At 42.1% G+C, this 14,554-nt stretch overlaps 1 protein-coding gene across 6 annotated transcripts in view; it reads right to left on the bottom strand.

The window, feature by feature from the left end:
• The window catches only part of RAPGEF6 (Rap guanine nucleotide exchange factor 6), a 146,390-nt gene that overhangs the window by 101,685 nt on the left and 30,151 nt on the right, over positions 1-14,554 (bottom strand). For 5 of the 6 annotated variants that reach the window (XM_081850305.1, XM_081850309.1, XM_081850306.1 and 2 more), the window contains exons 4-5: positions 13,778-13,861; positions 620-689 (exon numbers count right to left, since the gene is read on the bottom strand). In XM_081850305.1, the coding sequence (XP_081706431.1) occupies positions 620-689; positions 13,778-13,861 (154 nt within the window). Of the gene's footprint in view, positions 1-619; positions 690-805; positions 920-13,777; positions 13,862-14,554 lie in introns of those variants that run through there. The other variant, XM_081850310.1, reaches the window with a different exon arrangement.

The following is a 14,554-nucleotide window of genomic DNA, read 5'->3' as shown; positions in this document are numbered from 1 at the left end:
TTAGTTTGCCTACCCATAGTTTAGAGAAAAGATATTAGAATACCTGTAGAACATAACAGGATTGTGGGCCAGTAGTGCCATATTGCAGCAAACACACAAACACTTTAGCTGAGACATATTGAGCATGGTATCCATAATGATAGGGAAGCATTCATTAAGAAGATACAGTCACACTGTTCATACGTCACAGTAAGCCATAAATCTTGGGTTACCATGAATGAGCAGTGTGCTAAGTGCACACTATTAAATTACTCCCATTTCACTTTCTCCTTCTTGATGCTGGCAGCAACAAACTAGCACTCCTAGTTTGTTTCTGCCAAACAAGCTGCCACCAGTAAACCAAGAACAAACCTTGGTTTATTACCATAGTCAGGAGAGGAACACCCCACAGAGTAAGTCAAGACTCATGGGTTTGTTGCTCCTGTTTCCGGGTTTGTTGCTCCTGTTTCCATAAAATGCAGAGCAAGACAGGAGTGCTTCAGCAATATGCACTAGCACACCACTCATTGATGGTAGCCATGGTAAGATTTGTGATAGAATTCTCTAGAACTGCAGCCAAAGTGAACATGACTATTTCAAGGGGGACTATGCACACTGGTTTTTAAAAGTCTATCCTTACCACAATCATTTCAGAAGGCTCCAATACTATACACTCGCAACCTCGTTTTCCTCCAGACTGCTTGCCAAAGCTGAGAAGAAAAAAGAAGAAGGAAAGTATTATTACACATTAATAGTAAACCACAAAATCAAACAGAGTAGGGATGAATTATAGGAATACTAGTAACAGCACACTGTGAAACAGTACCTTTGATTGTATTTCACATGCCTATTAAAGGGGCAATATGTGTTTTTGATACACCATCACATTATGCAGCTTGTTCAACCATTAGAGATTGTTGTGGCATAGAACTGAGCCACTCCCGAGTGAAAGATGTGAGAAGAGTATTGATGATCCTGTGGGGCATAAGTCCATTAGTTCTTCAGTGATGGAAAGACACTCTTATATGTATATGCTTGGCAGCAATCCTTGGTATGTGGGTTGTAATTATGTTGAGAGTGAGTGGTTTGCCCATGAGTGGCTGCTTGCTAGAGGTACCATATGAAGGAGTGAATGATCATAGTGGTTATGGGAACAGATAGTGAGAGTGTGGTTGGATGAGTGGCTACATGAACAGTGTGTTTTATGTTGGTCAGGGAGTCTACATTTTTCTGCCTTGTAATGCTTTGCGACTTTCCTGATATGGTTATTATGGATACTGTTCATGTATTTTTAATGTAAATAATTTTACATTGTGTTTATTGCTCTTATTGTGGGTATATATTATGCAAGTGTAGCTACTGTAACCCACTTCAAGATCTAAAGCTATCAAGTGGTCCATACAATGGTACCTCGGGTTACATATACTTCAGGTTACATACGCTTCAGGTTACAGACTCCGCTAACCCAGAAATAGTACCTCGGGTTAAGAACTTTGCTTCCGGATGAGAACAGAAATCATACTCCGGCAGCGCAGCAGCAGAGGGGGCCCCATTAGCTAAAGTGGTGCTTTGGGTTAAGAACAGTCTCAGGTTAAGAACGGACCTCCGGAACATATTAAGTACTTAACCCGAGGTACCACTGTACGTGGAAACATAGTAGGATCGCAGCTGCTGTGCATTTAACTTGTAGGGTCACAGCTTTCTGCGCTTCGTGGCAAACCAGCTGATATCACACAAACGCAAGGCAGAGAGCTAAACAGTTCTTTGCACACCAGGTTTTCCTGCAATGGAAAACACTTTTTAGCTCTCTGCCTTGCTTACTGTTCTGGGAAACTCTTGTGCCAAAAAGTAAGATTGTTCGCACAGTAGCTGTTCCTTGGAGTGGTTTTTGACACAATTTTGGCTTTATGCACTAACCGCTCCCCATCATCACCACCACTAGAACCTAACACCCACACAAGACACGACACAACTGTGACAACAACAACAACAACAACAACAACAACAACAACAACAACAACAACAACAACAACAACAAGCTGTTTATGGAGTACAGCTCCAGTGCATGCAAGGAGCCAAAGAACTGGAATAACTGCCTATATGGTATGATAAACACTGTGGTCACTACTAAACACAGCAGAACATCTTAGAGCAAGGGGAAATTCTCTAGTTGGACAGAAAAAACAGAAGTGTCCTTAGGAAATTTTGTTAGTTATCCTCCAGCTGAGGGAGGTGTGAAAGACTTAAAGCTACATTTGAATGTGTGAAGGTTTCCTGGCATATTATGTTTCTCTTTATGATCCCTGCTGATACAGTGTTTATTTTCTTCTCATAAAACACAAGTAATTATTTGCATGGATTTGTCAAACTGGCTTTCATCTACAATAATCAAAATACCACAATCAACAGCTTGCTCTGTGTGATCGCTTGAATCACATGGAACTAGATTTGGTCTCCTTATTGATGATGAAATTGAGAGCAAACATTTAACCGCATCTCCAAAAATGTGTGAAATACAGCACAAGGAAACCAGGTAAGCGTCAAAGACCTAAGTTAAACAGCGAAGATTTAAATATTTTGTTTGCTGTAATTCCCTTCCTTTTCTTGAAATTTTCATTATTTATTTAATTGAAAATACCCAATTAATCATTTGACGTTTCAATATCAGGGTATTGAGAATGCATAATTGTTTGATTATTATGCATATTACAGAACTTTGTGAGTTATTAAGAAAATCTTATTAGTTCCTAAATATTTCAAGTTCAACTAAGATCTCTTATTCAGGCCTTTTTTCTTTAAAATAGTGTTGTGTAGCCAACACACAACATATATACTCAGATAGTATGAAAATGGGTGTGATCAAGACTCCATGCAGGGAAACAGTTTCAACTCCAGAATAATTTTTTATTTAAAAAAATTGCCAGAAAATACAGATGTGATTCATCAAGAACAGATGTTTCCTGAAGTTATTCTAAGAATGCCTCAGTTCTTTCAAAATGATAAGTTTTAATACTAAGAGTCATAGTGATAAAGAATCATGATCATGATCAGTAGGAGGCAGGAGCATTGTAATTAGAACTGTCAAATCTCTTTTTAATAGTCTATCACAGAACACAGAGCCCTCAAATGTGTTAACTGTACGAAACTTATAAATATGACTAAATGCACCTCTTTGTAATAAAGCACAGGAAGTGAGATTTATATTGAAATAAGCAGGTCAGAGTGGGGATCTCCAAAAGTTGAAATGGTGACAGGACACAGAACTACATTTTATACTAGCAAAACTCAGTGCCTTCTGGATTACTCATATGCAGGGGCAGCAGTGTACTTAATCCTTTTTACAAACACAAATTAATCTCTGCAGAAGGATAACTTCACCCAGTTTTTCCAGATTTCTTCTCGTGTTGGCGTCTGGCTAGGAGATAGAAGTAGAAAACCAGCTTGGGTGGCAAGGATGTGCATTACAGAGGCAAGTAGGCAGTACCCAGGTTATACTGTACCATACACTACTCTTGTTGCCAAGGCAAGGGTTACAGAACGGAGCAGGCAGGAATGGAAAAAGTTCAGCATTCCCCACCTGGCAATTCTTGGGATCAAGCTACTCTGAACTCTGAAACTTACTTCTAACGAAACATGTATTGCAAACCTTCCATTAACAAGCTTCTACTGAACAATTCAGGTTTGCAAAAATTTTGCAGTATATAAAATGCAATACTTAAAAACCACAGTAAAATATAGCAAAGCAGCAACAAGTGGGATAAGTAAAAATGCCCCATCTCACCAAAAACCAGTGCAAAGAGTCTTGACTTGCTGTTAAAACCTATATAATATTGCGGGGGGGGGGGGAGTGCCATAGCTCAGGGGCTACCACTGAAAAGGCAGCCTTGTTAAAGCTTTGTATCATACTGGATTAAACAATAAATATGTTTCAAATTGGACGATGTACAGAATTAATGAATCAAATCATAGGATATTTATTCTAGAAGCATATTTTCTGAAATTATCAGAAATAGTAATATATACCACATTAACGGTTATTAAAACATTTTATCATCTACTTGTGAGGGGTTTGCATTAAAAGTGTTGCAACAAGGGCTCGTACATATGGAATATTTAAGGATAGTCATACTCTGAGTAGACCCAATGACATCAGTGGACAAGTAACTTGAGTCCATTAATTTAATTGGAAATACTCCAACAATCATCTAAATGCAATATGGATGACAAAAACCTCAACTGAACCCACTGAAGGTCCCTGTCAGTCAGTGTAGACAATATTGACCCAGAGACAGCATACTCAGCTCTACTGAACAACTTCAACCTTCAAAAAAAATAGCAGTGCCTTCTTGTTTGAATATTACAGCTCAGTCTGGTGTTTGCAGTTAAAAAAATGATCATTGGGAGCAATCTGGTAAGGCATCAAAAAGTTACTATACTAACATGAGCAAAGCTTTCTATTATCACAGAACCTTTTTTCAATTAGTACATGCTCTTGCTTCAGTGCATTATTGTGCTCTGTTCCCCTGACGCTTTAACCTTTCTTCTACTTCAAGAGAAATACTCACGCATATGTATGTGGAAGAAAAAATATTGCATGCATGCTGACACGCTAAGCAGGATATATTTGTTAAGCTTAAACATTTTTTCTTTCCCTGCTGCCCTCCATGCCCTGCCAACTTAAAAGTTCCTTTTCTTGTGCTTGAGGAAATCTGTTTCTTATCCCCAGTCTCTGGGGTGCTACATACATCTTAAAAAATCACTCTTTTTTTAGGCTTTTCATTATTAGATTGCAGAAAAGGTTTCATACCTGAGAGTTATTATAATTTTTATGACCTTGAAGAAAAACTGCACTATCTATAGCGCAAACATTTTACAGTTCCCACAAGAAGCAAAAGACAAAAGCCTCCATATTCCATTATTTACCCCTTCAAAAGGCTTAGGCTTCACATAAGTGACAACTATAGGAGATCTACAAGTAATGTCCATAAGGAAGTTCCATAAAATCAGCACTTAGTAGATCACATCCTACATTTCCATGTAGATCTAGGTTTGGGAAATCAACTAAGAGAGTCAATAGGACCACTGGATGGCAAGGAGGTCAAAACAAGACTGCAGAAAATAAATTATTTCCATCTGTCTTCACAATTTTTTTTTTAAAAAAAGCTTCACACAGCTTTGTGCTTGGTGTGGAGAGAACAATCTGGCTCTTAATACGGCTAAGACCAAGGAATTGGTGGTGGATTACAGGGAAAAAAAGGCGGACATTCAGCCCTTGTATATCAACGGGGAACGGGTGGAGAGGGTGGCGGAATTCAGGTTTTTGGGAGTGACTATCGATCAGGGCATGACTTGGAGCGCAAATACCACTGCTCTGGTGAAGAAGGCCCAGCAGAGAATTTATTTCCTCAGACTTTTAAAGAAGAACAATCTGAGTGAGAGACTGCTGGTGTCCTTCTACCGAGGCTCCATAGAGAGCATTCTCACATACTGTATTTGTGCCTGGTTCTCCAGCTGTACAGCTAGGAAGAGGAAGGTGCTCCAGAAGGTCATAACCACAGCCCAAAGGATTATTGGTCATCCCCTCCCATCTTTGGAAGAACTGTACGGTTCCCGTTGTCTTAGGAAAGCAAACAATATCCTGCAGGATGCATCTCACCCGGGACACAGTCTGTTTGTACTACTGCCTTCTGGCAGGAGATACAGAAACATCAAGTCAAGGACAAATAGACTGAAAAATAGTTTCTATCCAAGAGCTGTGGCCTTCTTAAATGCAGTAACTCGATAGTGTGACCTGGGAGTTTGATGGGTGTGGGTGTGGGTGTGGCTGGAATGTGGTTTGTTTGGTTGTTGTTGTTGTTTTGCTTTTGTTGTTTTTAAGGGATGGCATCCAATTTCGTTGCACTTGTGCAATGTTGCACTTGTGTAATGACAATAAAGAATCTATCTATCTATCTATCTATCTATCTATCTATCTATCTAATATAAGGCAGCTTTCTGTGCCTGAACTACCTTTCACAGGAAGGTAGTCTTAGGAAGTGTGGTAAATGGTGGCAAAAAATGGCAATGTATCTCAGTGAGAGGGTAAAAGAGGCAAGGGAAGGAACTTAGCTGAGGCAGTCCACTCTCAGTGAGCCTCCATGAAGTCAAGCAGCTACAAGTTGATTGTGGAGCATCAAACATGTGGTGAGGCTCTACAGAGACTGAACAGTCTCAAGCAGCCTTTAAAATATTGCTAAACATAACTGCTTTAGTTTCATCAATTCTTAATCCTAGATTTTCTGTTCATTCCTGATCTTATATTATTCTGTTTTAATGATGCATTTCATCTTATGGCAGTTTTTGTTGTTTGTATGTTTTTAATTTTCTTTGTTTTGATTTAGACAGCCAATCAATTTTTTTGTAGTTGTTATGCAGTATAAATAATATTAACAAAAGCACTTCAGTTCTTTTGACAAGATTGGTTTTCAAAAGCATATTTCTTGTCACAACCAGCACAAAAGGATTATATTAGACTCTTAAAATACTACAAGATACCTGAATCCAAAGGCATGGCTGGACAATTCAAACCAGTACAGTATATAAAAAGAAACTTTTGTCTGTAGGACTCATTTTTAAAGGGAAAAACTGGTCTGTGCTTCATCACAATCTCTGTGAACTTAACAAAACAAATTCCTTCCAGTAGCACCTTAAAGACCAACTAAGTCAGTTCTTGGTATGAGCTTTCGTGTGCATGCACACTTCTTCAGATACACGTGTATCTGAAGAAGTGTGCATGCACACGAAAGCTCATACCAAGAACTGACTTAGTTGGTCTTTAAGGTGCTACTGGAAGGAATTTGTTTTGTTTTGACTATGGCAGACCAACACGGCTACCTATCTGTAACTGGATCTGTGAACTTAGAAGGTCTCAAACAGCAGATTGGGAGTTCTGCGGACTTCTAAGCTACAAGCACAGAGTAATGCTCAGCAATTCTATTAACAACTACAGTTTTATCTTTTGACTTAGCGGTTGCCTGGAACAAAATAATAAAAGCTGTAATTTATTTCAATTAAACAACATTAAATTTGCTTTAAATAACAGATAAAAACAAGAAAAAAGCACCAGAGAACAATTGAATCCACCACATGCAGTTAAATCACTGAGAAGGAATTCACAAAATGTTTATTACTCAGATTACATCCATCTTATCACTAAAACTCCAGCTCCTGCTATGCATTGTTATGCAACAGCTATTCCTTCTATATTTGTATATCCCAGAATACAGGTACTCATGCCAGAATTACAAAACTCAAGTTTTTTTTTTAAAAAAAATGCCAAGCTACAATAGAAAATGATCAGGAAGTCCTTCTGAACTACATAATTTAATAAAACCACATCATTTTTCATTTATAATCTGCTACTCCAATAGTAAAACAATATACAATAGAAACGATTCCCAGCCAATTTCACAAACCGCATAAACTGGTATACGCAAATAAATTCAGAACACAGCATTCTAACTTAGCTGATTAATGGATTGGGAAATAAAACTGATAAGCACCTTTGGCAGGTCTCAGACTGCTAATCCTACATTTTCCCACATTCAGCTTTCCCTTATGAATGTGATTCTGTTGGGTGCAGTATCTTCAGTAGGACTGTGAATGCCACAAGGAAGCATTCCTGCATATGATTTCCTAACTCCCAGACTAATGCCTGCATTCCCATATGAAAATGTGAAATCCACAAGATATACATTTGGTATCATAACTTTCCTCAAAAAATGAAAACACACCAAAATAATTACTCTACAAGCAAACCAGACGTTTCCAACAAATAATTCCTTGCTCCCTCATTTCAACAATTTGTGAGGTGGCTGGGTTTGTTAAAAAAAAAAAAAAAAGGCACTAATTATAGTAAATATGAAATACTAAATATTTAATTTACTACTGAAAGAGAGATTCACAAGAAAAAAACCAAGCATCTCTGTTCTATTTGAAGAACAAACACACACATGGAAAGAATTACTACCTCAGAATTTTTGGACCAATAAGGAAACTCATTATAAGACAGAGAGAAATTGAAGTTGAAAAGCAATTGTGTGCAATGGCTTTTTCCCACCTGCCAATTGGAACATCCCTTTTTCCTGTGGCTCCCAGAGAACATTCCAAGACCTTTGTATATAAAAACCAGTGCTACCCCCAAATTGGCCCAAGGAGATTTTCAAGAGACTGATACACAAGAACTACATACCTCCTCAGCCACTAAGACAGTGTGGCTGCTGTCACCTTCTCAGTAAAGAACTTCTCCCAAAATCATACAAAGAAGGCGTCCAAATTTCTTACAGACACAACCCTATCCAAATAAAAATATAAGAGTGCCCTCCATTTGTGCGCACATACCTCCCTTTGCAAAAAAAACTAAGTTTACCTTGAGCAAGAATGATGGATCAGTTCTAAGCACTATTTTATCCTGGTTAAAAAAGTGCAGACCTGAGGATCAAATAAGAGAGTTCCCAACTCGGGGGTGGGCTCTGATCCACTGGAGGAGGGTGTTGCACCACTTACAAGTGACCTTAACTAACATAGCTAGGGACAGCACTAGGGAGGAAAGGTGCACCTTGCTTATGAAAAGTAGCTCCAAATCTTCCTTAGGGAATTGCCTCTCCTTCCTCGAGCCTGAACTGGTGGCAGGGAGTAAGCTAACAGTGCCCAAGGTGGGTGCATGGGGCACACTCTTGAGAAGGGTGGGGCCTGCCACAGCCAGGTGCCTTGTGCTCCGCAGCCTCTCTCTGCCCCTGGGTCAGGCTTGACTTGGGAGTGGACCTGCAGCTGGTGGCATTGGGCTGTTGCATGAGGAAATTGTCTCTGCAGCTCCCTTGTACGCCAGGACCAGGCTCCGATGAGGGAGCCCATTGTGGGGCGCCTGATCAGACCCCCTCAAAAATACGTGCCATGGGCCATGGCTCCCAAGGCCCCCCATGCTATGCCACTGGACTAAACCTGTCTGAAATCTTCTAAGCTGTCCAGGGAATATCGCAGAGAACTCTGTCCCTACCTACAGCAAAGACCTATTTCCCCCCCTCTGCACCCCACACCCTGTTTGCTGTAAATGCCATCGTTGCTGGCCAAGGTTTTGGACTGCAGCCTTAGTTATGGATATAACATCCTTAAAGTTACGGTACAATTTAATGTAAACTAACTGTTGGAACATAGCCATATATCTAATCTAATATTAATACAGTGGTGCCTCGCAAGACGAAATTAATTCGTTCCGCAAGTCTCTTCGTCTTGCGAGTTTTTCGTCTTGCGATGCACGGTTTTCCATAGGAATGCATTGAAAATCAATTAATGCGTTCCTATGGAAACCGCCTTCCCCCGACCTCTTCTGGCGGCATTTTAAAATCGCCCGGGACAGCGGAGGACTTCTCCGCTGTCCGGGCGATTTAAAAGCCCCTGGGAAGGCAAGCAGGGGGGACGAAGCCTGGGCGCTCCTTGCGGAGAGTTGCCAGCGCGCCCAGGCTTCGCGGCCCCGCCGCCCGGCTTCGGGACATCGTTCCAATGCCAGGCGGCGGGGGGAGGCTTTCTCGCCCCGCCGCCCGGCATCAGGACGATGCCCCGAAGCCGGGCGGCGGGGGGAGACTTTCCCGCCCCGCCGCCCGGCATCGGGGCATCGTTCCGATGCCGGGCGGCGGGGGGAGACTTTCCCGCCCCGCCGCCCGGCATCGGGACATCGTTCCGATGCCGGGCGGCGGGGGGAGACTTTCCCGCCCCGCCGCCCGGCTTCGGGACGATGCCCCGAAGCCGGGCGGCGGGGGGAGGCGTTCCTGTCCCGCCGCCCGGCATCTGGACGATGCCCCAAAGCCGGGCGGCAGGGGGAGGCGTTCCTGCCCCGAAGCCGGGCGGCGGGGGGAGGCTTTCCCGCCCCGAAGCCGGGCGGCGGGGGGAGGCTTTCCCGCCCCGCTGCCCGGCTTCGGGACATCGTTCCGATGCCGGGCGGCGGGGGGAGGCGTTCCCGCCTCGCCGCCCGGCATCGGGGCATCCTTCCGAAGCCCGGCGGCGGGAGGAGGTGTCCCCGCCCCGCCGCCAGGCTTCGGAGGAGGTCCGAGGACAGCGGGGAAGACGAGTGGCGCTTCCCCACTGTCCCGGAGATTTCCCTATGGGCTGTCGTCTTGCGAAGCAAGCCCATAGGGAAATTCGTCTTGCGAAGCGCCTCCAAAACGGAAAACCCTTTCGTCTAGCGGGTTTTCCGTCTTGCGAGGCGTTCGTCTTGCGGGGCACCACTGTAAATTTGTTTTCTATCTTTTAAATATGGATCTGCCTGTTTATCCAATGCCTGAAGCCCTATATCCTGCCCTGCTACTCTACTAGAACACCAAGGGGAAAGTTTTATTTAAGTTTTATAGTGATAGTGGAATTATAAAGGGATATCAGAACCACATAATCCATAGGTTAGCGGCATACTTCACATGCGGTGTCCCTGGAGTGACATATAAAAACTTTTATTTCTCCACATTTAGTGGCAATCAGTGAGATAAAAGCATCACATTATTTACAAAACTAGAAAGTCTGTAAACAATGTTCAAAATGAAATGGGGGAAAGTGCTATTAAAGAAAAGAACACAAGAAAATGGGTATCCTCCACTTTAGCAAAAATCCAGGCTCTAAGGTACATTTGCCTGAAAGTGAACACCTACACACGTGGAGGGAAATTATGCTTCACTAAAAGCTTCCAGATAAAGTGGGAAGATACTTATGCAACTCCTTTACAGGAAAAGAACTAGTGCAGAAAAGAATACATAGGATATATCTGAAATGCTCCCACAATTATGTGTGAAGCTGTCATGCTGGCAACAAAGGGCAACAGCAGCATCTCATTTAGTAGCGTTGGCTATTTAGCATAATAAAGTAGAAAATGGGCTTACATGGACATACTATGAATAAATTCTTCAATGTTTGCCACACAGTATATTGAAGAAAGTGTTAAAAGTAAACACTATTCCACCACAAGCTAGGTTTGTATGAACACGCTTATTTTATGTTCAGATAGATGTGTCAAAAGAAAGAACAATACAAACACCACAGAACAAATTCAACAAATCCAGGATACTAAGAATTTTAGGAATCAATGAACAACCTTTATTCGAGTATACAGTGCTGCCCTTGCCATGAAGGCTCCTTAAAACTATTATGTTCAAGTACAGTCTGGTTGAAAATGAACCAACCCACTTCCTTTTCAACATCGCAATTCCAAGAACCACCTGTTAGGTATCTTTATTGGGTTTCTTCAAAGAATAACCTTCCTCAGTACAGTCACCCATTAAATGTAAGGAAAGTTTCACTCTAGGTCTAGGAGCAGCAATATCTATTATTTGCTACAGAAGCAAATGCCAGGATCCAAAGAGCCCTATATAAAACTGGAAATAACTTACGGTACAGTGAGTTTTTCTCATTTTCCTTTCCAACTGCAGCTCTGAATGCTGCATTGAATCCTGCTCAGTCTGGAGGGTTGGCCACTGTGAGAACAGGATGCTGAACTGGATGGGCCACTGGCCTGATCCAGCAGACTGTTCTTATTTTCTTATCTGGTCTCTTTTGGGTGAGCAGAGCAGAGGCACGAAAATATAGACAAAATGCCTGAAAGCGTTCACCTGTGATCTCAACCCCTTGCCCTTCTTGATTTCTGCATCTAGCAGAAGACTGACTTGGTGAGTCCAGGGAGAGTTAGTTCTTCACTGTGGGAGGAAGTGGTATCAGCTACATTGAAGGACATGCTGGACCCAGAAGACTGGCCAGTAAGAGGACCCTCACAATTATTACAGAGAATAGTAATTACAGAGAACTTCAGAGAGTGGGGGCCATGCAATTTTAAGAGTGCTTGGTGGAAGCTGATTATCTTGACCCATTTCAATCGGGCTTCAGGCCTTATTTTAGTATTGTAATTGCTTTCAATTACCCATGTGCAACCCTTTTTCTTCTCCTTGCTTCCTTGTCAGCTTTTCATTTCATCAGCTATGATATGGGCAGGCCCTGTGGTTTAGGGGTTGAGGGCATGATGTTTTGGTGGTTTCACTCCTATCTACAGGGCTAGTTTCTGAGAGTAACAGTGGGTCAAAGTATACAGAATGTGGTATTCTACTGTCACTTAAGGCCAAAGTGGCATGGATGATGTGGAGAGCCTTTTTTCAGCAACAGATGGTTTGTTATCTACCACCATTCCTGGACTGAGATAGCCTAGTCATGGTTATCCGTGCTCTAATAATCTCATGGCTAGACTACTGCAATTCACTCTGCCTGGGTCTGCTCTTGAAGACTATTCAGAAAGTGCACCAGGTACAAAATGCAGCAACCAGAGTGTTGATGGGCTTTTGTGCACACAATGATGTGGCACTAGCTTTTAAAGATCTGTCAATGCATCACTGAGCCAAATTTCAAGGTGTTAGTTTAATATAAAGCCTTAAAGAGCTTGGGAAACTGTTACCTGAAGGGGCAACTCTTTTTGTAACGCCCCATCTAGAACAGCTGGGGAGCAGAAAGGTGGCTGGGAGGTATAACCCAGTTTGAGGCACATGCTATACTTTGTTTTTGTTCACTCTATTTAGAATTTTAAGATGATGAAACCTAATTTGCTGACTCAATGAATTTTTATGCAATAATTTAATTGCTACAAAAAGCAGCTACCTGAAAAACTCTTGTGGACAGTTCAACACAGCCTGGGTGCTACTGCATCAGAACAGCTCTACTACTATCTGCCTTGTGATAAAGGATAAAAAATGTGGTGCAATTCATGCTATATAGACAAGATAAATTCATATTCCCTAATAAAGGTAAAGGTACCCCTGCCCGTACGGGCCAGTCTTGACAGACTGGGGTTGGTACGCCCATCTCACTCAAGAGGCCGGGGGCCAGCGCTGTCCGGAGACACTTCCGGGTCACGTGGCCAGCGTGACAAAGCTGCATCTGGCGAGCCAGCGCAGCACACGGAAACGCCGTTTACCTTCCCGCTAGTAAGCGGTCCCTATTTATCTACTTGCACCCGGGGGTGCTTTCGAACTGCTACGTTGGCAGGCGCTGGGACCGAGCAGCGGGAGTGCACCCCGCCGCGGGGATTCGAACCGCCGACCTTTCGATCGGCAAGCCCTAGGCGCTGAGGCTTTTACCCACAGCGCAGGCAGAAGCTAATAATCATTTACTTCAATTCATAAGCGAACACAATTATCACTTCCAAAGATTAATGCTATCAAGGAAACCTAAATCAATTATTTTGAACGTGTATTCATTCATCTTGTCTAAGACATTATACGACTGGGGGGCGGGGCTATAAACTAGGAGCCCTGCTTTACATTTTCTACTCAGGCAGAGTAAGTGCCATACACACTGCTCAAGAGAAAAAGTCATGAATGACGGCTAACGTGTCAAACTATGCAAAGGATTTATGCTTACCTTTAACACAAAGGAAACAGGGAGCCATGAACAGAGCTTGCTGGTAACAAACACTAGCCCCCATAAAGACTCCCCATGTCTGACTTTAAAGGCAGAAAAGGAGTGAACAATGAGTACTCTTGGCAGTTATCCTTGGGGAAAATTTAAAGATGGATGGACCAATCAGGAAGAGAAACGGGAGGAAAATGTAGAGTTTATGCCAATTATCCAAGTTCAGAAACAATATCTGAACAGGACGACGAAAGATTTACCATATAGCTTATCAAAATTAGGTACTACATACTTGAAAATCTAGTGTTATAAAATATGTATTTAACTAGGCATCCAGTTTTATGGGTTTTCCCCCCTGTACTAAAGAAGATGCTAACTTCTTACATACCTGCAAGGTGGCAAAAACATGGAGTCCTTCATAAGCACAGATCCAGAAAGAAGAATATACCAGCATCTTGCAATAGTGTCTGAGCTAAAGAAAAGGAACAAGTATTAGCTACATCCTATCAGTGTGAAGTGCACTATATATCTAAAACATATAATCAAAGCTTTAAAAGCATGTCTTTCGCCATTCACTGCCCTATCAGGGCAAATTTCAAACATGAAAAGAAGAGCCTCTCAAATACATAACAAGTGGTGAAGCTCTTTAAACATGGGAGCTCTGTCCCAAGGTGTTAGTTTCTTTTAGGGGACAAGTCACAGAAGGTAAATAAATTTGAGAGTAGTGTAATTTCTTTGAATTCATAACTTGCTTGAGCCAAAGAAACAGTATAGAAATAAAAAGGATTTGGTTCTGAACCTTCTGGTGACAGCTAAGGTAACAGTTGGGTCTTCCGGGCAGCTCTTAAAGAAAGGGCAGAAAGGTGGTGCAGCAAAGTGGCTACAAAACCAAGTATGAATCAGAAGTGTCTGGTTCAGATGTTGTCTCTGCTATCAAATCAATAGGCAGCATTAGACAAGACACTCCCTCTGAGCCTCTAGGCCTCAGAATTTGAAATATGGGGGATAACACTTCTGATTTAGTTTACAGGGTTGTTGTAAGGATTATAATGCATTGAAAGTACAGTGGTACCTCGGGTTAAGAACTTAATTCGTTCTGGAGGTCTGTTCTTAACCTGAAACTGTTCTTAACCTGAAGCACCACTTTAGCTAATGGGGCCTCCCG

Source organism: Podarcis erhardii (assembly GCF_964252035.2).
Source record: "Podarcis erhardii genome assembly, chromosome: 2".
Classification (NCBI taxonomy): Eukaryota; Metazoa; Chordata; class Lepidosauria; order Squamata; family Lacertidae; genus Podarcis; species Podarcis erhardii.
Note: the sequence above shows the minus strand (reverse complement) of the source record. Positions and strands in the feature narration are given on the sequence as shown.